This window comes from Leucoraja erinacea, chromosome 1 (assembly GCF_028641065.1).
Source record: "Leucoraja erinacea ecotype New England chromosome 1, Leri_hhj_1, whole genome shotgun sequence".
NCBI classification, from domain to species: domain Eukaryota; kingdom Metazoa; phylum Chordata; class Chondrichthyes; order Rajiformes; family Rajidae; genus Leucoraja; species Leucoraja erinaceus.
The window spans coordinates 167,526,422-167,551,083 of record NC_073377.1 but is presented as its reverse complement, the minus strand read 5'-3'; the positions used below and the strand labels follow the sequence as shown (position 1 = coordinate 167,551,083).

Below are 24,662 nucleotides of genomic sequence, written 5' to 3'. Positions count from 1 at the left end.
CCACTGGAGAAATAATTAATTAATTATCAATTCGAATTCTGCGTTATGGTTGCTCCTCACAGGGATCTTGTACAATGAGTTGTAATTAACCCTTTCTCATTACTCAATATCCAATCGAGGATGGCCTGCTTGCAAGATGGTTCCTGTATGTTCTGGTCATTCCTGGAATTCTTCCAGAGGTTTGTCATCAATTTGGCACGCTCAAAAATCAGACATGATTACCGTTGTAGTCTTGTTGCAGGTGCCCTTAATTTTCTGCTTAATACCATACTCAACCTTACCACGACTGCTTGGGGATGTGTGTACAACTCCCACTAGCTCTTCTTCCTGCAGCCTTCTCTCTGATACCAGTGTCCGTCCTTCTTCCCCCCAGAACCAGCCCCAACCCTGCCAGTTACACCATTCTTCTAGCCAGGTATTCATTCCATTTATTCTGCTATCACTTCCCCGACTGTCAAGGAGCACAAGAAGTAATCCTGAAAGTTTAATATTTAGATCTTAACTCCCAATACTCAGCCTGTCAACTGTGCCATACAACTCCATGTTATTGTTATGGGTGGACTAATGTCTTCCATTTAGTTTGAATGAGGAAGAATTCACAATTTTTTACACCAGACAGATTTCCCACACGACTGATGATCATACCTGTAATTGTCCTTTGCATCTTCAAGACACAGCTGTTTGAATTCTTCGTACATTTTCCTGTTGAAGTGATCTCTGAGGAAAAAGGACCAGAAACGGAACAGCGTGTTCATTTCCTGGGATTGCCCAATTCCCAATCGCTTTCTCTCTGAAAAAGAAAGAAAAATGCAATGAAATGTGTATAATTTTAAAATCAAATCCAAACCTGGAAAAAAGTTGCCTTTCTTGATCTAAATTCCACCGTGACTTTAGACAGAGAGCCAGGTATCTATATAAAAAACTCATTTGGTCAAAGTGTCGAGCAGTTAATATGAAGAACCAGGTGAATTTCTGGATTTCCAGTCTCACTTGTCTGATGTTGCTTGGACTCAGAGGATAACCTTTTTCTATAATTGATTATTTGGGATTTGGACATCTCTGTGACATGGCCAACATGTATTGCCATTTCTGCGACACCACTATCATGAACTGGTGAAGTCATTCTAATTGATGCTGGATAGAAATTCCAGCTGTAGGCCCAGTGATTTATTTCCAGGTCAAAATGCTATGTAGCTTCGAAGGCTGCTTTCCCCCGTCTTGAATGCCTTTGTCCTTCTTGGCCCTGCATGATGGAGGTTAGGGCGATGCTTTTTTGCGCAATGGTGAGCAACTGCACAGCATTTTGTAGACAGAACACACAGCAGCCACAGGTAGTGGGGAAGATGCTGGAGTTCATTATTAAAATGTTATCGCAGCGCATTTGGAAAGCAGTGACGGGATCGGCCAAAGTCAGCGTGGATTTATGAAGGGGAAATAATGCTTGACTAATATTTGGGGATTTTTTGAGGATGTAACAAGTAGAATGGATAAGGGAGAGCCAGTGGATGTGGTGTATCTGGACTTTCAAAAAAGCCTTTGACATGGTCCCACACAAGAGATTAGTGTGCACAATTAGAGCACATGGTATTAGGTATGGGTATTGACATGGATAGAGAACTGGTTGGCAGACAGGAAGCGAAGAGTTGGAATTAACGGGTCCTTGTCAGAATGGCAGGCAGTGACTAGTGGGGTGCTGCAAGGCTCGGTGCTGGAACCCCAGTTGTTTACAATGTATATTAACGATTTAGACGAGGGAATTAAATGTAACATCTCTTAAGTTTGCAGATGACAAAGCTGGGTGGCAGTGAGCTGCGAGGAGGATGCTATGAGGCTGCAGGTTGACTTGGATAGGTTGGGTGAGTGGGCAGATGCATGGCAAATGCAGTATAATGTGGATAAATGTGAGGTTATCCACTTTGGCGGCAAGAACAGGAAGGCAGATTATTATCTGAATGTTGGCAGATTAGGAGAAGGGGAGGTGCAACGAGACCTGGGTGTGCTTGTACATCAGTCACTGAAAGTAAGCATGCAGGTACAGCAGGCAGTGAAGAAAGCTAAGAAAGTTGGCCTTCATTGCGAGAGGATTTGAGGTTAGGTTAGGGGTAAGGAGGTCCTACTGAAGTTGTACAGGGCCCTGGTGAGACCACACCTGGAGTATTGTGTGCAGTTTTGGTCTAATTTGAGGAAGGACATTATGGCCATTGAGGGAGTGCAGCGCAGATTCACCAGGTTAATTCATGGGATGGCGGGACTAACATATGATGAAAGAATGGGTCGATTGGGCTTGTATTCGCTGGAATTAAAGTTCTTAGAGAATTGGACAAGGTAGATGCAGGAAACATGTTCCTGATATTGGGGGAGTCCAGAACCAGGGGTCGCAGTTTAAGAATAAGGGTTTGGCCATTTAGGACTGAGACGAGGAAAAACGTTTTCACCCAGAAAGTTGTGAATCTGTGGAATTCTCTGGCACAGAAGGCAGCGGAGGCCAATTCACAGGATGTTTTCAAGAGTTAGATTTAGCTCTTGGGGCTAAGGGAATCAAGGGATATGGGGAAAAATCCAGAATGGGGTACTGATTTTTGATGATCAGCCATGATCATACTGGATGGCACTGCTGACTCGAAGGGCCGAATGGCCTACACCTGCACCTATTTTCTATGTTTATGCCCCAGTTGAATAGTGGAGCAGCCTTGCAGGGACAAAGGTCTATTCCTCCTCCTATTTCTAATGTTCAAGGATGGACAAATAATGATTTGGTCTGCACTGACAAAACCCAAAGGTGGTGTTGGTGAGCAGGCTAGTGACGTGTAAATGTCACTTAATAGTTTGCTTTCATCATTCTGCTGACAGTCAGTGTGGATTTGTCCTGCTCTTTATGGACAAGGTAATCCCGAGTAATTTTCCATAATGCTAAGCAGGTGTCACCGTTGTAACATCCGTCTGGAACAGCTTGGCAAGAGTTGTTGCTAGTTCTGGAACACATGTCCTCCGTACTAAAGTCAAGCTGTCTGGCCCCAAATACTTTCCTGGATTCACATTGATATCATATGGAGTCTGGGAGAAAGCAAACTGGCTGAAGATCAGCTTCCATGACGGTGGGGATTTCAGGAAGTTATTGAAGTGGAACATCAGACTTGACTGCACCACACGTTTGTTGTGCCTCACTATTGAGGATGGGATCATGCTTGAAGCACCTCCTCTCTATGCAAGATACTGACACCTAGAGATGTTACATTTGCACATTTGTGGTTAGTTCTGGAGCATAGGTCTTCCGTGCTGTAACTAGAGAGTTGTCTGCCCTAAATTCTTTGCTGGATTCATGTCTAGTGTATGAAGTGAATCAAACTGGCTGAAGGCTGATTGAAATTAATCCTATTAGAGGTAATAATACATCCAAAATTGACTTAAAACAAACACACACATTTTATTGTAGACACAAAATGCTGGAGTAACTCAGCGGGACAGGCAGCATCAGTGGTTACACAAAAAAGCTGGAGAAACTCAGCGGGTGCAGCAGCATCTATGGAGCGAAGGAAATAGGCAACGTTTCGGGCCGAAACCCTTCTTCAGACTGATCGGGGGCGGGGGTGGGTGGGGACAAGAAAGGGAAAAGGAGGAGTAGCCAGAAGGCGGGGGGATGGGAGGAGACAGCAGGGGGGCTGAGGAAGGGGAGGAGACAGCAAGGACTAACAAAATTGGGAGAATTCGATGTTCATGCCCCCGGGGTGCAGACTCCCCAAAGTATTTCTCCAGCTTTTTTGTGTAACCTTCGATTCTCCAGCATCTGCAGTTCCCTCTTAAACACAGGCAGCATCAGTACAATGTTAATTCCCGGGATGGAGAGACTGTCATATGCTGAAAGAATGGAGCAGCTGGGCTTGTACACTCTGGAGTTTAGAAGGATGAGAGGATATCTCATTGAAACATATACGATTTTTAAGGGCTTGGACACATTAGAGGCAGGAAACATGTTCCCGATGTTGGGGGAGTCCAGAACCAGGGGCCACAGTTTAAGAATAAGGAGTAAGCAATTTAGAACGGAGACGAGGAAACACTTTTTCCTCACAGATTCTCTGCCTCAGAGGGCGGTGGAGGCAGGTTCTCTGGATGCTTTCAAGAGAGAGCTAGATAGGGCTCTTAAAAATAGTGGACTCAGGGGATTTGGGGAGAAGGCATGAACGGGGTACTGATTGGGGATGATCAGCCATGATCACATTGAATGGAGGTGCTGGCCCGAAGGGCCAAATGGCCTCCTCCTGCACCTATTGTCTATCTCTGGAGAGAAGCAATGGGTGATGTTTTGGGTCGAGACCCTTCTTCAGACTGAATCAGGGGAGAGGGAGGAGATACAGACATGGAAAGAAAGGTGTGAAAACAAGACAAAGGGGATGGAGATCAAGGAAAATGTAACAACAAAGCAAACAGAGATAAAATGTAAATGAGGAGAGTCAGACTAGTCGAAGAACTGGGAAGGGGGTGGGGAAGGATGGAGAGGGAGGGAAGACAAAGTTAGTGAAGTTAATATTCATACCGCTGGGGTATAAGCTGCCTAAGCGAAATATGAGGTGTTGTTCCTCTAATTTGAGCTGGTCTTTACTCTGGCAATGGAGGAGGACCAGGACAGAAAGGTCAGTGTGGGAATGGGAGGGGGAATTAAAGTGTTTAGCAACCGGGAGATTAGGTTTTGATTATAGTCTAAGAATCTTCCTCCTCCAGACCATGGAAAAGAATCCTCAACATTCAGATGAGTCATCTTGAAAGATATACAAACAGGATGTGGAATTTTCCCGTCAGGTTTTCACTACATTACGATGTTTTACACCTTTGGTTCATAGGATCCTGTGCTGCATAACCCAAGTGTTCTTTAGAGTGTCCTCCAAGCCAATCTATTGTATTCCACTCAGTCCGCATTAACCAACCTGATCTCCCGGTGGCTCAGCACTTCAACTCCCCCTCCCATTCCGAACCCGACCTCTCTGTCCTGGGCCTCCTCCATGGCCACAGTGAGCACCACCGGAAACTGGAGGAGCAGCACCTCATATTCCGCTTGGGCAGTCTGCACCCTAGCGGCATAAACATTGAATTCTCCAATTTCCAGTAACCCTTGCTGTCTCCTCCCCTTCTCAGCTCTCCCTCAGCCCTCGGGCTCCTCCTCTTCCTTTTCCCTTTCTTCTCCCCCCCCCCACCCTCCATCAGTCTGAAGAAGGATTTTGGCCCGAAACGTTGCCCGTTTCCTTCGCTCCATAGATGCTGCTGCACCCGCTGAGTTTCTCCAGCACTTTTGTCTACCTATTGTATTCATAATATACAAGCTTCAGTTTGGAATCTGTCTATGATAAATTACTCAAACATATTTAGCACAAGATCCTTACAACAACAAAAAATATACACTGGATTAAAACTAAGCCCAAGAAGGTCTAGTGTTATTTGCTCTGCATCTCAGATTCAGATTCAATTTTAATTGTCATTGTCAGTGTACAGTACAGAGACAACGAAATGCATCTCAAAATGACCTTATGGTAACAGTACATTAGAATTCCGCTTTTCAGTTCCATCACAAAATAAACATCTACTCTCCTACTAATATTAATCCAATTCAAAGTTACAAAGATGGAAAACATATGTGCTTTTATTAACTACAGTTGATCCATTTGATGAATCATTTCCTTTCTTTTCACTTAATTTCAACGTTCAACCATCATTTGAAAAAGTAGGAGGCACGCTCACCATTTAAACATCTCCGACGATATTTGTGGTAAACCTGTTGGGTGAAGCCATTCTCTCTCAAAAGCTCATGTGAAGGATGCTGAAACTTGGGCAGCGAGTTTGGTGTGCAGCCATAACTTCCAACAAATGGCGTGCCTTCTGAAGGACTGGCATTTGAGCTACTAAAGGAAACAAACACAACAATCTTCAACAATATTTATTTTCCTCACTGAAGTATCTCCCTCTGGGTATCATGTGGATAAAGTGGGTCAGTATTTCTACACTTCGTTAGTTTGCATTTGACGTCCACAATAGACTGACTGAACCAGTACAACAAAACCCAGACTCTTAAGTTCACAACGTTCAGAACAGAACTCAAGATATTTTGCCTCCGTCTAAAAATACACATTGATTTATTGGCCTTGCATGATTTGTAACAGCCCGTGTCTTTTTTTAAATCCCTTTCTGCTGCCAATGTTTCCATATTTATTTTCAATCTTATATTAATTGATAACACGTTTGCTTGATGTTAAATATCTATTATACCAAAATATTTTTCAAATGTTAAGATTGCACCCACCTATTGATACAAGATAATTGGAATTTTCCAAGCTGATGCAGAGCAACGGAAAATTCTGCCCAGAGCATTATGTTTTGAAAACATAAAATAGTCTGATGGCATTTGCAAGGGGTGGGATATTCACAAATGTCAAAATAAACACTTACAGCACAGGGCTAAATTCTCCACACATGTAACAGAAAGAAAGGCTGCCTATTGTCACTGGATAGTAATACCCATCAAGTTAAATAATGGGAATTAAACACTATTTATCATAACACTCACTGCATTAAAAACTAATATTTCAGAATACGAGATGAACATTGAAAGAAAAACCTCCCACTGGGTCACTATCAATCCACTGAAACTACGTGAATGCTTGCTGTTTTCAAAGATGGCTATAACAACTGTCCCGTTCACTGCTGTTTTATGCTTCCACAATGCTTATATTATGATAATTAGATCTAATTATCAAAATTAATCAAGAAAAATATTTACCTAACAGATGATGTTCTTGGTCTGTGTTCTTTAGAATCCATAACCCAGCCAATATGGCATTCAAGTGGGGGATTTGAACTATGTCTCGTCTTCCGTTTCCTTGGAGTCTGTAACAACAATCACCTTGTAGATCAAAACTGCCAATATCTTAGTTTGTGCCTCAGTAAATTACACTTGACCCACAGTGTACACATTCACACCATGTATTTGGCCCAAGTCACTGTGACGTCATTATGCGCCTGAGGTAGAGAGATTATGAGGTTCAATTGGGACTTGATGCAAGACTGCTACTATACCAAGTGAACATGATGGTAAAGTGATCAAATACACCTCCTTTAAATCACTCATTTAGGATAAACATTATGGTATGTATACCTTCATCATCTGGGGCACTGAGTATAAGAGTGAGGAAATCATATTGCAGCTTTATATGACTGGTCAGGCTGCATTTGGAGTATTTGAACAGTTCTGGCTGCCCTATTACAGGATGGTGTGGAGGGTAGGAGCAAATGCAGAGGAGTAATATTGGAATGCTGCCTAGATTCGAGGATACTATCTATAAGTAGAGGTTGGACAAACTTGGGTGGTTTTCTCGGGATCAGAGACGGAGGGGAAACCTGATAGAAGTATATAAAATGATGAGCAGCCTAGATAGGGTAGTCAGTCAGTATCTTTTTCTCCCAGTGTGGAAACATCAAAAGAATGTGCAACATGAACGCGATAGAGGCAAGATTTAAAGGAAATGTGTGGGGCAATAAACAAATTAAAATAAAGTGTGGTGTCTGGAACGCACAATGATGGGTGGTGGAGACAAATACATAAATGTGAGGTTATCCACTTTGGTGGCACGAACAGGAAAGTAGACTATTATCTGAATGGTGGCCGATTAGGAAAAGGGGAGATGCAACGAGACCTGGGTGTCATGGTACACCAGTCATTGAAAGTAGGCATGCAGGTGCAGCAGGCAGTGAAGAAAGCGAATGGTATGTTAGCATTCATAGCAAAACGATTTGAGTACAGGAGCAGGGAGGTTCTACTGCAGTTGTACAGGGTCTTGGTGAGACCACACCTGGAGTATTGCATACAGTTTTGGTCTCCTAATCTGAGGAAAGACATTCTTGCCATAGAGGGAGTACAGAGAAGGTTCACCAGACTGATTCCTGGGATGGCAGGACTTTCATATGAAGAAAGACTGGATAGACTCGGCTTGTACTCGCTGGAATTTAGAAGATTGAGGGGGGAATCTTATAGAAACTTACAAAATTCTTAATGGGTTGGACAGGCTAGATGCAGGAAGATTGTTCCCGATGTTGGGGAAGTCCAGAACAAGGGGTCACAGTTTAAGGATAATGGGGAAGTCATTTAGGATAGAGATGAGCACACAGAGAGCGGTGAATCTGTGGAATTCTTTGCCACAGAAAGTAGTTGAGGCCAGTTCAGTGGCTATATTTAAGAGGGATTTAGATGTGGCCCTTGTGGCTAAAGGGATCAGGGGGTATGGAGAGAAGGTAGGTACAGGATACTGAGTTGGATGATCATATTGAATGGCGGTGCAGGCTCGAAGGGCCGAATGGCCTACTCCTGCACCTATTTTCTATGTTTCTATTCGTGACAGTTAAGAGGCTTTTAGGTGGGTACGTGTTATGCAGGAAATGGACAGACATGGATTGTGTCCAGGCAGATGCAATTTGTTTAACCTGGCAACATGTACATTGTGGGCCAAAGGGTTTGTCCCATATTCCACATCAAAATAGAGAAAAAGAGGCAAGAGAGAAAATCTGAAATCAGAACTAAAAGAAAATTCACTTCAAATTGAGGCACTACATCATGTTAGTCTTATGCCAGGATTCAACAATTCTAGCCAGTGGTACCAATAGACAGCCTACAGGAAAAGTCTCCAAGGATAATAAATCTACAATTTTTAAATTCAGGTATAAGAGCAAAAGCAGCCAAATAAATTCTGAAATCATAACGATAATGGTGTTTTGGTGTTACATTTGACTAACAAAGCAATGCACACCTGCAAGGCTTAGTTCTCATGAAACTGCCTACTGCTTATATGAAACACAAAAATTGAGCTGAGATCAAAAGCATTTAGAATACAAGGTCAAACATAGATCAGCATGCTTTATATTTTATCCTTTCACTCAAAAATAAAAATAATGATACCTCAATATCCAACGGCCGCCCTTCTTTCACAACAGGATAGAAACGTGGAGTTTTATTCGGATCTTGTAGCCTAGGTGTACGCGGTGTCCTTGGCGTTCTGGCAGAACATACTGGCGATTCTGGCACAGTTGTAGGCAGAGAGCGGGCTAGATTTGAAATTGGTGGCTCTGGAACACCAAACAGCTTGTTGGCTAATTCTTCAGTATAATCTAAGACACAAATCAGGATTTATTTATGTTACATTCCTTTTGTTTTTGAATCAGTCAAGCTGCTCTACTAAAGCAAGCTATTCATCAAGCAATCAGCTTTCAAATGACACTCAAATTCCATTATTCAAAAGAGTTGAAGCCAAGATACTAAATACTACTTGCACAAGTGTAAAATCATGAGCCAAGTGAAAGATAGCAAGCGCTCACACATGGGTTGCAAGCAGACGTCTTTTCTATTTTACGAGTACAGAATACACCATCTACAGTTTATCAGTAATCAATTCCTGGCAGTTGTTTTAATTTAGCCTGCGATGACGAGACATTGTGGCACAAGTACCTGTTGCCATGTGTCCTCTTTACATTGTCAATTAAAGACACAGGGGGTTGATATAGCACGAAAAGAAAACTTTGCCAGATACATGGACTTGTATATGGACCTATGCAAGGTAAACAATGATGCTAAAGATTTATAAATTACAGAATATGATCCCGAGGAAGTACTGTGTACAGTTCCAAATACTGTGTACAGAGGGAAAAGAAAACAGATTTAGAAAGCAGAAAGAGATTTGCTACATCCATGTCAGATTAACAGATTGTGGAAAGACCAGGGGAAACTGCTTTTTTCCTCAGGGAGGGAGGATTTGAGATTATTTAAGATCATTGACAATGGTCAGGAAAAATAGTTTGCCATTTGTTGCAACCCATGTATGTACCAACAATTGGACCAAGTGATGGGCTGGCAGATATTAAAGTCCATGCCACCCACATGCTCCCTGCAATGATCAACATGAGAGATGAAGAATGCTAATGCTCATCAGGTCACTGTAGCAAAATGTGCCTTGGGGCTATGAAGCTTATCAAGGTTGTAGAGTCCATTTTAAACATTTCCCAAACGCCATTCTCATCCACACCCAAAATCTTTTTGCAATGCTCAAAGGTCAGCTATGTACTGAGGGGTGCTACTGTTTAAGAGTTGATTACACAAGTATGGCCATTTAACTAATGTTTGAGTAGTCTGTGGGTCACCCGGGCAATTAGTCCAAAATGTCAGCAAAAGATGGATTTGTAGCTTATTCATTTTCCAAAGTTGATGCAATGCAGTGACTGAATGGGGTTGCTCTTGATACCACATGGTTGTACATTCAACACTCTATTGGGAAGGGGTAGGTGGTTGTTGATTTGGTGTGCAATCTGTGCCAATAGACCCAAATACACCTTTGTTCTCTCTAGGTTATACTGATCTTACCTGGGTGGGCCTTTGGTGGTGCAGGAGGCACGTCTTGGTGTGATTCAATTGATGGTTCAGGTGCGAGAGTATCAAAATGCTCTTTGCTGATGACTTTCAACTTCTTAAAGTTCTCAATTTCTTGCTATATTCAATATAAGAAAAGGAGATGAGTGACACATTTTACAATGTTTTGATATATCAGCCTACTTTCTCTTTGTGAGATGTTGTCAAACAGCTTGGAAACAGACCCTTCAGCCCAACTCATCCACGCTGACCAAGATGCCCCATCTAAGTCAGCCCCATTTAGCTGCAGAGAGATATTAAAGTTATACACATCTTCCCCAGAATGAACAACATTGGAGAACCACTGTTGTTCATCCATGATCACAATGATCAGCCATGATCACAATGATTAGCCATGATCACATTGAATGGCAGTGCTGGCTCGAAGGTCCGAATGGCCCTACTACTGCACCCATTGTCTACTGTTCAACGGCTGGAGGGTGCTCATCAGTAGATTGCTGTATCTCTCAAAAACTTTCCTTTCCCATGCAAATATATTTTAAATGTTGTTATCATACCTGCCTCAACTACCTCTTCTGACAAGCTCATTCCATGCATCCACCACACTGAGTGAAAAGGTTGCCACTCAGGTTCCCATTACGTTTCCCCTTTCACCTTAAACCAGTGTCCCCTGTTTCTTGATTCCCTAACCGGGTCTGTCCATTCACCTATCAACTCCCCTCATGATTTTATACACCTTTCAGTCTCCTGCGCTTCCCCAGTCTCTCCCACTAGCTCAGGCCCCCAGGTCCTGGCAACATACAACAGACAATAGGTGCAGGAGTAGGCCATTATGCCCTCCGAGCCAGCACCACCATTCAATGTGATCATGGCTGATCATCCCCAATCAGTACCCCGTTCCTGCCTTCTCCCCATAACCCCTGACCCTGCTATTTTTAAGAGCCCTATCTAGCTCTCTCTTGAAAGGATCCAGACATCCTCGTAAATCTTCTCTGCACTCTTTCCAGCTATATTTAGCAATTTCCAGCTAGCTGTAAATATATTTATGTAGACTTGTGGATTGGTTTCTGTGCAAGCACCAAAACAAATTGGGTCAACTGTCAATTTGAGTCAAACCGCAGGAGATTTCTGCGCAGTGAAAATAAGATGTACAATCAATTTATTTCAACACAATGCATCGTGTAACATATGCAAAAACGTTTTCCTGATCTTTTGTTTCAAATAGATTTTAAATTTCAGTGTCAAGGCCTCGAGCAGAGATGGAGACGAGCCATGATGATTTTCCGCACAATAATTGATAGGCAAATTATAATTATGTATTTTAGTATAAATTAAAAGAATGCTGTGATCATTTACGTTTTCATTTATAATCTATTTCATCTATAATCATTTACTACTTAAAATTCCAGAACAAATTACATTATGCATATAAATTTGCACTACTAACTCACTGTTTATTATTCTGGAAGTCATAAACTTCCACTCACAACTGAATCACAAATTCCCCGTTCCAAAAGTAAAAATGATGATATCAGCACATTGTGTACACATTTACACCTGACATTAAAGCTTGTCCTTTCCTCACATGTTTGGGCATTGAGATTACAAAAATATTTGGTCCAAGGACGAGGATAGTGCTGGTAATGTCAGCACTTATTGTCCAGCCTTAATTGCTCTCAAACTGAGAAGCACTTGAGATAAACATAAGATATGTCAAAACTATTTAGTCATTAGAAAGAAATCCAGAAAGATCGTGAACTAACATGACCAGTTTCCAGGTTATAAATTTTTCTCATTTCTACACACATACTTAACTCATTATTACATGACGTGATTTGACCCATTTTGCAACCTAATTATATCTACTTAGTCAGAGGGCTACAAGTTGGTATTATTCCTTGTAACTATGACAATGATGTTTCCATCCTTGCTCTTGATTGTCCTTGTGTCTTGACCTAAATGGCCAGAAGATTAAGTTCCCCTGCTCTGAAAGTAAGCATGCACGTACAGCAGGCAGTGAAGAAAGCTAGTGGCATGCTGGCCTTCATTGCGAGAGGATTTGAGTTTAGCAGCAAGGAGGTGCGACTGCAGTTGTACAGGGCCCTGGTGAGACCAGACCTGGAGTACTGTGTGCGGTTTTGGTCTCCTAATTTGAAGGACATTATTGCTATTGCGGGAGTGCAACGTAAGTTCACCCGGTTAGTTCCTGGGATGGCGGGACTGACATATGACGAAAGAATGGGTCGACTGGGCTTGTATTCACTGGAATTTAAAAGGCCGAGAGGGAATCTTATGGAAACATATAAAATCCTTAAGGGATTGGACAGGCTTGATGCAGGAAAAATGTTCCCAATGTTGGGGAGGCCAGAACCAGGGGTCACCGTTTTAGAATAAAGGGGAGGCCATTTAGGACCGAGATGTGGAAAAAACTTTTCACACAGGGAGATGCGAATCTGTGGAATTCGAGAAGGCAGTGGAGGCCAAATAACTGGATGTTTTCAAGAGAGAGTTAGATTTAGTTCTTAGGGCTAATGGAATCAAGGGATATGGGGGGGGGAAAAGCAGGAACAGGGTACTGATTTTAGATGATCACCCATGATCATATTGAATGGCAGTGCTGGTTCAAAGAGCCATTCCCTAGAAGGATGGTAACACAAAGTGGCAACGCAACACAAGTGATAATTCACTAGTGCAATCAAAATGTCTTAGTCTATCGAGCGTGGATATGAAAAATATAATTACTACTTTTGTTCTGGCAGTAGTATTTAATGTTACATTTTTTCAGTATAAAACACCAAAACGTGCAATGATACTGGACAGCGTCTGGCTACCCAACCTGAGCCTGCTGAAATTCGTTGGAGTTATATCATTTTGAGAAAGTGTGCACTTGGGTTGTGCTGGTTCAATCTAAAATAACTTGTTCCCTTTTATTGCCTGGTTTCTCTGATCAATATTGGGCATCTTCTTATCAAACAAATCAAATGTTGCTGAAGCAAAAAAAACAAAAGGCTGGAGGGAATCAGTGGGTCAGGCTGCACTACAGAGTGATAAAGGATCCCAAACTGAGTGTCGTCTGTCCATTTCCTTCCACAGATGCTGCCTGACCCACTGAGTGTTTGTTGCTCAAGAATCCTGCATCTGCAGTCACCTGTTCCTCCAGATAAGTAGCATGTGTGAGTTATGGCAAAGATAAGACAGGATATCCATAAAGTGACAAAGACATCAAGCCAGGTTCTATCTGGCAGTGTTTGGTTTTAATATACCACCAAGCAGAGTCAACGTTGGAGAATTTTGGCCAAGTAACTTTAGTTATGACCAAATTATTCCAAGTCAATTATTCCACTATTAACCATAGTTTAAAGAGTATTACTTTAGAAAATTCTCACGGACAAAGCTTTTTCACAATTTATTCCCTGATAGATGCAAAAATTCTTAAGTAGTTGGACAGGCTAGATGCAGGAAGATTGTTCCCGATGTTGGGGAAGTCCAGAACAAGGAGTCAGTTTAAGGATAAGGGGGAAATCTTTTAGGACCGAGATGAGAAAAACATTTGTTCACACAGAGAGTGGTGAATCTCTGGAATTCTCTGCCACAGAAGGTAGTTGAGGCCAGTTCATTGGCTATATTTAAGAGGGAGTTAGATGTGGCCCTTGTGGCTAAAGGGATCAGGGGGTATGGAGAGAAAGCAGGTACAGGATACTGAGTTGGATGATCAGCCATGATCATATTGAATGGCGGTGCAGGCTCGAAGGGCAGAATGGCCTACTCCTGCACCTATTTTCTATGTCTGTTTTTATTTTAAGAAAAATAAATCTAAGTTGATTTTGAAGACAGACCGTAGTTTCCTCTTTTGTCTTCCCATAGAGCCAATTGAACATCAGAGAGGTGGACATGGTCTGGAGTGATTTAATTCACTTGAGTTCAGATTAAACCTCAGTGACAGATGTGGGAACCGACTCCCGGTCATCCCAGAAAAGAAAAACATGTCAGAACATGACACTGTGAATACATCACAACTAGTTTCAGAAAAAAATGAAGAAAGTACGTAGCGATTTTGTAGCAAGTTCCAACATCCTGTCACACAAAAGGTTTGAAAATTATGGGCCAGAGCATTTAGCTCCCAGGTTCTGCCAAAACAGACAGACAATAGACAATAGGTGCAGGAGTAGGCCATTTGGCTCTTTGAGCCAGCACTGCCATTCAATGTGATCATGGCTGATCATCCCCAATCAGTACCCTGTTCCTGCCTTCTCCCCATATCCCTTGACTCCGCTATTTTTAAGAGCCCTATCTAGCTCTCTCTTGAAAGCATCCAGAGAACCTGCCTCCACCGCCCTCTGAGGCAGAGAATTCCACAGACTCACCACTCTCAGTGAGAAAAAGTGTTTCCTCGTCTCCGTTCTAAATGGCTTACACCTTATTCTTAAACTGTGGCCCCTGGTTCTGGACTCCCCCAACATCGGTAACATGTTTCCTGCCTCTAGTGTGTCCAAGCCCTGACCAATCTTATATGTTTCAATGAGATCCCCTCTCATCCTTCTAAACTCCAGAGTGTACAAGCCCAGCTGCTCCATTCTCTCAGCATATGACAGTCCCGCCATCCCGGGAGTTAACCTTGTAAACCTACGCTGCACTCCCTCAATAGCAAGAATGTCCTTCCTCAAATGAGGGGACCAAAACTGCACACAATACTCTAGGTGTGGTCTCACTAGGGCTCTGTACAACTGCGGGGCCTTAATTTAATATGTTACTCAACAATATTGAAATGGTGAAGACCCACTCAACATAGATTAGCACATTATGGATGCCCATGCAATTTGGGAATTCACAATATTATGTGGTAGTTTTGCCCACAATATTTATCTCATTAACTATAAAATGAGCAAAAAGAGAGAGACTCGTATTTCACAACACTGACATCATTGCTCCCCAATTAGTACTTCCCTACCAACCACAAAGACTTAATTACTTTGTCTATTTATATTATATCTTTAAAGGATACAGTTCCAAGGTAATTTACAAGCAACAGAATGCCCATTAATTGCATATACATTTGCTTAGAATCACACAGCACACAAACAAAAGGTCTTTGGCTGAATTCATCCAAAACTCCCATCCATAGAATTTGGTTAAACAAATTAAATGTAAATTTTAACTTAGATTTATATCCATCTTAACAAAAAAGGGAGGAACACAAAGTACAGAATGTTCAAATGTATGTCAATATAAAATACTATCATCACAAGGTGATATCTGATTGCCAGAGCATTGAAAGCAGAATAAATTCAAGCTATTTAATTTTCTATTAGCATCAATGATGTTAAGCTGACCGATAGCTAAGAGGATGGTTCACCTTTATCATTGAATATTCTGGTCCATTCTCCTCCATCCATAGATCTTGTTCATAGTAGTACAACCCATCGTTGATAGCCTTCGCCAACTCTGTGGTGATTTTTGCTCGAGAAACATGATTTCCTGTACGGTCACCACCTGGATGTTTGCGCATGTGAGGTGGAGTCTGGGTCACAATCAATATCTTGTTCACATCACGGTCATCAATTTCATAGTCCGAGTCATCATCTGACCAGTCAGTGAAGGCATTTTTGCGGCCCTCTATCTGTTCCATTTCTTCATCAAACATGAAATCGAGCTCCTCCTGTTCTTCTTGCTCCGGTTTGTGCGTTTGTTGAGGCTTGGGCGATTCACTTTCCTGCAAATCCAGATGAAACTATTAACTTTAAGATAATTATCTTTGGAAAGCAAAATGCAGAGCTGGTTTAGCTTAATAAAATAAGTATATTAAGTATAAGTAACTGTTATTTCTTGTGTTATGGACTCTCTTTTAAATAGATTGAAACCAACGGTGGTTCAAACATTGGTTCCTTTTTCAAAAGACATTTGAAAAATTGCACCAGGGATGAGGGGCTACATAGTACATGAAAGACAATTGGGCCGAAATACAGTCCGTTCAGAAAGTATTCAGACCCCTTCTCTTTTTCCACATTTTGTTACGTTACACCCATTTTAAAATGAATCAAATAATTATTTTTTTAAATCATCAATCTACACACGATACCCCCGGAATAAAGAAGCGAAAACAGGTGTTTAGAAATGTTTGCTAAGTAATTGAAAATAGCTGAAATATCACATTTATGTAAGTATTCAGACCCTTTGCTGTGACACTCAAAATTGAGCTTAGGTTCATCCCGTTTCCATTGATCATCCTTGAGATGTTTCTACAACTTGATTGAAGTCCACCAGAGGTAAATTAAATTGGTTGTACATGATTTGGAAAGGCACACACCTGTCTATATAAGGTCCCACAGTTGACGGTACATGTCAGAGCAAAAACCAAGCCATGAAGATGAAAGAATTGTCCCGTAGACATCCGAGACAGGATTGTGTCGAACTACAGATCTGGGGAAGGGATTAAAACAATTTCTGCAGCATTGCAGGTCCCAAAGAGCACAGTGGCCTCTGTCATTCATAAATGGTAGAACTTTGGAACCACCAGGACTCTTCATAGAACTGCCCGCCCAGCCAAACTGAGCAATCGGGGGAAGGGCCTTGGTCAGGGAGGTGACCAAGAACCCGATGGTCACTCTGACAGAGCTCCAGAGTTCCTCTGTGGAGATGGGAGAACCTTCCAGAAGGACAATTATATCTGCAGCACTCCACCATTCAGGCCTTTATGGTGGAGTGGCCAGACAGCAGCCACTCCTCAGTAAAAGGCACATGACTCCTGCTTGGAGTTTGCCAAAAGTTCACCTAAAGGACTCTCAGACCATGAGAAACAAGATTCTCTGGTCTGATGAAACCAAGATTGTACTGTTTGGCCTGAATGCCAAGCGTCACGTCTGGAGGAAACCAGGCACCGCTCATCACCTGGCCAATACCATACCTACGGTGAAGCATGGTGGTGGCAGCATCATGCTGTGGGAATATTTTTCAGCGGCAGGAACTGGGAGACTAGTCAGAATCGAGGGAAAGATGAACAGAGCAAAGTACAGAGAGATCCTTGATGAAAACCTGCTCCAGAGTGTTCTGGACCTCAGACTGGGGCGGAGGTTCACCTTCCAACAGGACAACAACCCTAAGCACACAGCCAAGACAACACAGGAGTGGCTTTGTGACAAGTCTGTGAATGTCCTTGAGTGGCCCAGCCAGAGCCCGGACTTGAACCCGATCGAACATCTCTAGAGGGACCTGAAAATAGCTGTGCATCAATGCCCCACATCCAACCTGACAGAGCTCGAGAGGATCTGCAGAGAAGAATGGGAGGAATTACCCAAATAAAGGATGTGCCAAGCTTGTAGAGTCATACACAAGAAGACTTGAGGCTGTAATCACTGCCAAAGGTGCCTCAACAAAGTACTGAGTAAAGGGTCTGAATACTTATGTAAATGTGATATTTCTGTTACTTCTTTTTAATTACCTTGCAAACATTTCTAAACACCTGCTTTTGCTTTTTTTATTATGGGCTATAGTGTGGAGATTGATGATTAAAAAAATGTATGTAATTCATTTTAGAATAAGGCTGTAACGTAACAAAATGTGGAAAAAGTGAAGGGGTCTGAATACTTTCTGAATGCAGGGTAAACATAGAAACATAGAAAATAGGTGCAGGAGTAGAGGCCATTCGGCCCTGCAATGCCATTCAATATGATCATGGCTGATCATCCAACTCAGTATCCTGTACCTGCCTTCTCTCCATACCCCCTGATACCTTTAGCCACAAGGGCCACATCTAACTCCCTCTTAAATATAGCCAATGAACTGGCCTCAACTACCTTCTGTGGCAGAGAATTCCACAGATTCACTACTCTCCGTGTGAAAAATATTTTTCTCATCTCGGTCCTAAAAGACTTCCCCCTTATCCTTAAACTGTGACCCCTTGTTCTGGACTTCCCCAACATCGGGAACAATCTTCCTGCATCTAGCCTGTCCAACCCCTGAAGAATTTTGTAAGTTTCTATAAGATCCCCCCCTCAATCTTCTAAATTCCAGCGAGTACAAGCCGAGTCTATCCAGTCTCCATATTTGATACTCCGTATCAAACTCCCAGCAGCAGAAATCATCACAAGAACCCACAATGTAGCTAAAGCAGACTATTACGGGGACAAGAATTATCAGGAGAGGAAGGAATGCTCCACTCTTTAAAAAAACTAGCAGTAATATCCTTATGCTACTCTTGCTAGATCTTTGAGAAGGAAAATAAAATGTAAGAAAGAATGTAAGAAAGGTCGGAAACAAGAGAAAACAAAATTAGTAAGACAAAAGGATATAGAGGGTAGGAGCGCAAATCCAAACAGAAAAAGACAAAAAAGTAAATACACGACTAACACCCCAACACAGCCTTCCATACAGACAAGTAAGCAAGATCTCACAAATATATCACATTTTGGAATGGAAAAGGTCTGTACTTCTGAAACTATACAAATGAACTGTTCCGTTGAAACCTTGCATCACTCTAATTACAAGGCATATCAGAATTGTTTTTCCATCTTGCAAGGAAGACGACAACTCATAACACATCTGGGCTATACCTTCACATTAAGTGGTGATGGCCGGTGTCTCTTTTTCACTTCAATCCAAGGATCTGATTCCAGATCAGGTAAACTTGTAGAAAGTCCTTTAGACATTGTTTGAAGGTTACTGGTTTCAACATTTGTCTTTGCATCAACAGGACTGCCCAGCCTCGGGGAACTAGGAGCAGATTCTGAAATCACAAGATAATTAACCACATTATTACGTTGCATTACTACATACAACTGCAAAGAACAAAGACTAAAGGAAGCCACAGTTAGGAACAAGTGGAAGATCAGATTTGGACCTCTTGCTTCTCTGCAGAACTTAGCACAAACATTCTAACTCAGTCTGAAGAAGGCTCTCGACCCGAAACGTCACCTATTCCTTCTCTCCATAGATGCTGCTCACCCGCTGAGTTACTCCAGCATTTTTGTCTACCTTCTAACTAGTTGTGATCAGCACTTATACAGTTGATGCCTCCAGCAAATCCTCAACCATTTGCAGTACTGGAACCCCTGATCTCTTCATTCTGAACTAATGTACAAGTATTGCTTTGAACTGATCAGTAAAATTGAAGTGTCAAAGCAAGACAAATATACAAAATGAGAATTAAAATAATTGTTAGATCAATGGGTGTTTTTTTTGTAAATCTATAAAAACACATACGCCAGGATATTTGTTAACTAGAATCATATGACAAAAAGGTAGAATGCCAAATCTGCAGTATTTATGCACCACGGTAACTTCAACATTTGCCATCGGTTTAAAATCTGTTTCAATTTCCACTGAGGTGAAGCTTCTTAATTCATAGGTCAATTCCAGTGGCTCAGCTTTGCAGAACAATCGGGACTGCAAGTCAAGATTGAGGGAAGGGTCAAAGCAGAAGGACTACCTCCAAATACCTTTACAGCTAATTCACGGGATCAACAGAACTGAAAGAATTACAGTATTCTCACCAGTTTGAGAGCCATACATTTGTCCAGGTATAAACTCTGGACAATTGATTAAACGAGAGAAATCAGTCCTTGGAACATCAGAAACAGGCGGGCCCGGAATTGGCCATTTTTCAGGACACTCTTTTTTCCTCATCTTCTGGTCCACAATTTGTACCTCTGTACTTCCTTTTAAAGCCTAGGAAATTAAACTACTGCATTAACAAATAGATCTTTATTTTGCATCAATGCATCAAACTCAGACACAGCTTTCATATCTCGTTTTCAGACAACATCATACAGGCTTTTATAAGGTTATTCAGAATAATCGGAAGCGGCCATCAGCATGGGAATCAGCAGCTGCAGACGAGCACACCCCACCACCCAGATCACCTTCGTGAAGGCCGGAGTGCAGCCGCCAAGAGCCACAGCAGCCGGGAATCCGTCAGGAATCCTGGCGACTGCGCAGGACTGGCAGCTTTCTGTGGACCTGGTGAAACAGCTGATGTTCCCACAGCACATTGCCACGACCAACCTGAGGCCAGACATCCTCCTGGTCTCAGAGGTGACAAAAAACATTGTCTTGTTGGAACTGACAGTGCCGTGGGAGGACCGTCTGGAGGAGGCCCACGAGAGGAAGATGGCCAAGTATGAAGAGCTGGTCATAGACTGCCGTAAGCAGGGCTGGAAGGCAAGGTGTATGCCCATCGAGGTTGGCTGCAGAGGTTTTGCAGGGCAATCACTCTACAAAGCCTTGAGTTAGGGCTTTATTCTTTGGAGCGCAGAAGGTTAAGGGGGGACTTGATAGAGGTTTTTAAAATGATGAGAGGGATAGACAGAGTTGACGTGGAAAAGCTTTTCCCACTGAGAGTAGGGAAGATTCAAACAAGGGGACATGACATGAGAATTAAGGGACTGAAGTTTAGGGGTAGCATGAGGGGGAACTTCTTTACTGAGAGAGTGGTAGCTGTGTGGAATGAGCTTCCAGTGAAGGTGGTGGAGGCAGGTTCGTTTTTATCATTTAAAAATAAATTGGATAGTTATATGGATGGGAAGGGAATGGAGGGTTATGGTCTGAGCGCAGGTATATGGGACTAGGGGAGATTATGTATTCGGCATGGACTAGAAGGGTCGAGATGGCCTGTTTCCGTGCTGTAATTGTTATATGGTTATATGCACTGGGCATCAACGGAGTGGCGAGGAGAAGGGCCATCAAGAACACCACAGAGGCAACGGAGAAGGCCTCGAGATGGCTCTGGATCAGGAGAGGAGGTCCATGGGGAGGAGCTAATGCCACCTGAACACAAGTCGTGGTCTGATCAACCACGGCTGGGTCGCCTGGGTGAGGGTCTGATGTTGAAAGACCCGAAACACCCAATGACCCCAGGTTACATCACTGATGATGTGTTCAGGAGCATCGATAGATGTATTTTATCAATCAATTCAGCATGTTAAAGATGGTAAAGTGTTAGTCTTTTTCAAGATACAACAGCGACCACAATAAACCTACACAATAAACAATCAATGTGTTTTTGCTTCGCTGGCTTCTATAATTCTGAGCTGATGGACACTTTCCAATTGGATGGTAAACTATCCAATTGTATTGTTCCTTATTTATGCCCCTGTCCCACTTAGGAAACCTGAACGGAAATCTCTGGAGACTTTGCGCCCCACCCAAGGTTTCCGTGCGGTTCCCGGAGGTTGCAGGTGGTTCCCGGAGGTTGCAGGTAGTGGAAGCAGGTAGGGGGACTGACAAAAACCTCCGGGAACCGCACGGAAACCTTGGGTGGGGTGCAAAGTCTCCAGAGGTTTCCGTTCAGGTTTCCTCAGTGGGACAGGGGCATTACTTCACAAATAAAAGTTAGGTTTTTGATGCCGGGGCATCATTCACGATCATGGAGAGCCCCAATAATGAATTTAAAGGCAGAGGAATGAACAAAGCAACAGCTTTTACACAAGGCATAATTGACCAATGCCACCCACATTCACAGACCATTCACATATGCAGAGCTTGTAGTTGTGGAAAATCTATCTAATAACTTTTGTGCAATACTTCTTACAAGTATGATTGACAACGTCTTCAATAAAGAGTTCACTCTCCACGTGCAAACTAAAATATTGGTGATAAATTATACTTTGCATTCAAGTGATTGCACTGTTGCATAAAAATTCCACATTAAGCCCATGATAACGTAATGGGAAGCTGCATCTTAATATTACAGCTGGCGGTAACTGAACAAACACAAAAACAAGTAATCAATAATCTTATGCATCCATAAACAGGAGCATTTCAAAGTCCCATCAAAAGCTAGTAATGAGATTTCAGCACCAATGTCTTGACCTGACGTTTGAATACCTCCATGTGCTGAACCATTGCATGGATCTCCCCACCCAGGCCCCCACCCCGACCACCCTCATTCAAACCTCCACACCTGCCCTGGAGGTGAGCCCAGTTATCCGTGTAACCGAATTCCCCCGCACCATTTAAAAGATTCATATATAACGTGAGGAAAAAATGCATTTAGAAATGCACTATTCCCTGTAATCAACGCAACAGAGACATAAAAAAAGACATTTACCTCCAAAATAAGATTTACATCTGTGGTTAGTGCCTGCACTCGATGAAAACTGGCAATCAAGGAAATGGGTAGAAAACCTTGGTCGTCCATCTTCCTCCGTAGAAAAAAATCTCTTTCCAGGTTTTCGGTACTGAAGTAATATTCGCTTTAAAAAGAAGTGATCAACGTTAAAATACTTTCCAGTTGTTATCTTTAGTAAAGGATTACTTAACAAAACGTTACGTACATTTGTCGTTTTATGTACTCCTTCAGTAGAGTTTCATCCACAGTGTACATCTGCGCTCCACTTCCATCATCATAATAGTACATCATGTTAGTGTTGTATTCTGGTATATATTGGTCAGATGTCTCGTATGAATGCTTGTACCCATAAGGGTAATCATAATTCACTAAGGAAAAGTTAAATTAGTGACGTTATAGAATTGACATTCATCATTTACAAATCTAGCACATGGGATAGATTTCTGTATACAATGATTACACAAAGTGTTTTCTGTGTTAAACCAAACACTGGAATGCAGAGAAAGTTTTTCGCTTATTCTAATATAATGACACCGGACCGTTTACCGCATTGCAAATGTTAAGTTTCTCATCTCAGGAATATTGTAACAGGTTGTTAACTACAAAATCAAAAAAATAATCTTCTGGCAAATCTATATTGCATGTGGACAAAAGTGCTGGAGAAACTCAGCGGGTGCAGCAGTATCTATGGAGCGAAGGAAATAGGCAACGTTTCGGGCCGAAACGTTGCCTATTTCCTTTGCTCCATAGATGCTGCTGCACCCACTGAGTTTCTCCAGCAGTTTTGTCTACCTTCGATTTTCCAGCATCTGCAGTTCCTTCTTAAACAGATCTATATTGCATTTTGAATCTATCCTTGCACGACAGGCCGTAACCTTTTGACTTAAAATGTCTTCAGATGCACCAGCCATTTTTCCCCCAACCAAAACTGTAGCCACAAGCATAACCATGTCAAATTGTAAATTGATAAATTAAGTAGTAAATTATTCACTAATAAAATTATTGGCAAATTCTACAGCAAAAGTACATACCATGCGAGTTTCCTCTGCCACGCCCTCTGCCTCTCCCTCTTCCACGACCTCTGCCTCTAAAACCTCCACGCATGCCACCGCTCTCACTCCTAACGCTGCCAACTTCATCAGCGTCTTCCCTTCTGTCTCGATCACGCTTGTCATCCCGGCGCCAACCTTTGTGAATAAATAGCCATTAGACAATACGTTTCGAGCCAGCACCGCCATTTAATGTGATCATGGCTGATCATCCCCAATCAGTACCCCGTTCCTGCCCTCTCCCCATATCCCCTGACTCCGCTATTTTTAAGAGCCCTATGTAGCTCTCTCTTGAAAGCATCCAGAGTACCCGCCTCCACCACCCTCTGAGGTAGAGAATTCCACATTGAAATGAGATTTCTAATAAAATAACTACAATATTTTATAGCAATGATAAATGTGAATAATTTAGTGGAGCAATTTTGGCAGTTCCCAACTTTTAGCTAACAAGGAGAAAGTGGAAAAAAATGGCCGAAGTTAACGGTTTGGTTTGATTAAACATGAAGTTTATCATTTAGTGAATGAATGAATGAATGAATCTCTTTATTGCCATTGCACATGGTACAACAAAATTTAAAAGTCAATCCCATGGTGCGATTCACAAGAGCAATTTTAAATATATAAGAAAAGGTAAAAATATATACATATTAAAAAAAATTACAGATAAATAACAATAGCAGCTGAGGTAGAACCATTCAGTAGAATGTGAGTGTTATTTCTTATTTTGCATTGTTAAGTTCACGTATGGCTATGGGGTAGAAGCTGTCTCCGAGTTGTGCGAGCTTTGAAAGACCTGTACCGTCTGCCAGAGGGCAGCAGGTGGAACAGGTTGTGTCCAGGGTGGGAAGGGTCCTTCAGGATGTTGGCTGCCCTGCCAAGGCAGTGAGAGCTGAAGATGTCCTTCAGGGAGGGCAGTGGGCAGCCAGTGATTTTTTGTGCGGTGTTGACCCTTTGAAGGGCTGGTTCTCCTGTCCGCTGCAGAGCAGCTGGCATACCATGTGGTTATACAGTAAGCCAGCACACTCTTGATGGAGCAGCGGTAGAAGGACACCAGCAGCTTCTCCTCCAGGTTGTTTTTCCTGAGGATGCTCAGAAAGTTTAGTCGCTGCTGGGCCTTCTTGACTGCTGTGGTGGTGTTTGATGTCCAGGAGAGATCCTC

General features: G+C 42.3%; 1 protein-coding gene across 2 annotated transcripts in view; it reads right to left on the bottom strand.

The window, feature by feature from the left end:
• Positions 1 to 24,662, bottom strand: part of LOC129704513 (la-related protein 1B-like) — a 62,693-nt gene that overhangs the window by 5,947 nt on the left and 32,084 nt on the right. For both annotated transcript variants that reach the window (XM_055647658.1, XM_055647668.1), the window contains exons 7-17: positions 23,486 to 23,641; positions 22,660 to 22,822; positions 22,434 to 22,578; positions 19,879 to 20,053; positions 18,940 to 19,112; positions 15,747 to 16,103; positions 10,388 to 10,511; positions 8,933 to 9,141; positions 6,764 to 6,870; positions 5,728 to 5,888; positions 646 to 790 (exon numbers count right to left, since the gene is read on the bottom strand). In XM_055647658.1, coding sequence (XP_055503633.1) covers positions 646 to 790; positions 5,728 to 5,888; positions 6,764 to 6,870; positions 8,933 to 9,141; positions 10,388 to 10,511; positions 15,747 to 16,103; positions 18,940 to 19,112; positions 19,879 to 20,053; positions 22,434 to 22,578; positions 22,660 to 22,822; positions 23,486 to 23,641 — 1,915 coding nt within the window. The remainder of the gene's footprint in view (positions 1 to 645; positions 791 to 5,727; positions 5,889 to 6,763; positions 6,871 to 8,932; positions 9,142 to 10,387; positions 10,512 to 15,746; positions 16,104 to 18,939; positions 19,113 to 19,878; positions 20,054 to 22,433; positions 22,579 to 22,659; positions 22,823 to 23,485; positions 23,642 to 24,662) is intronic.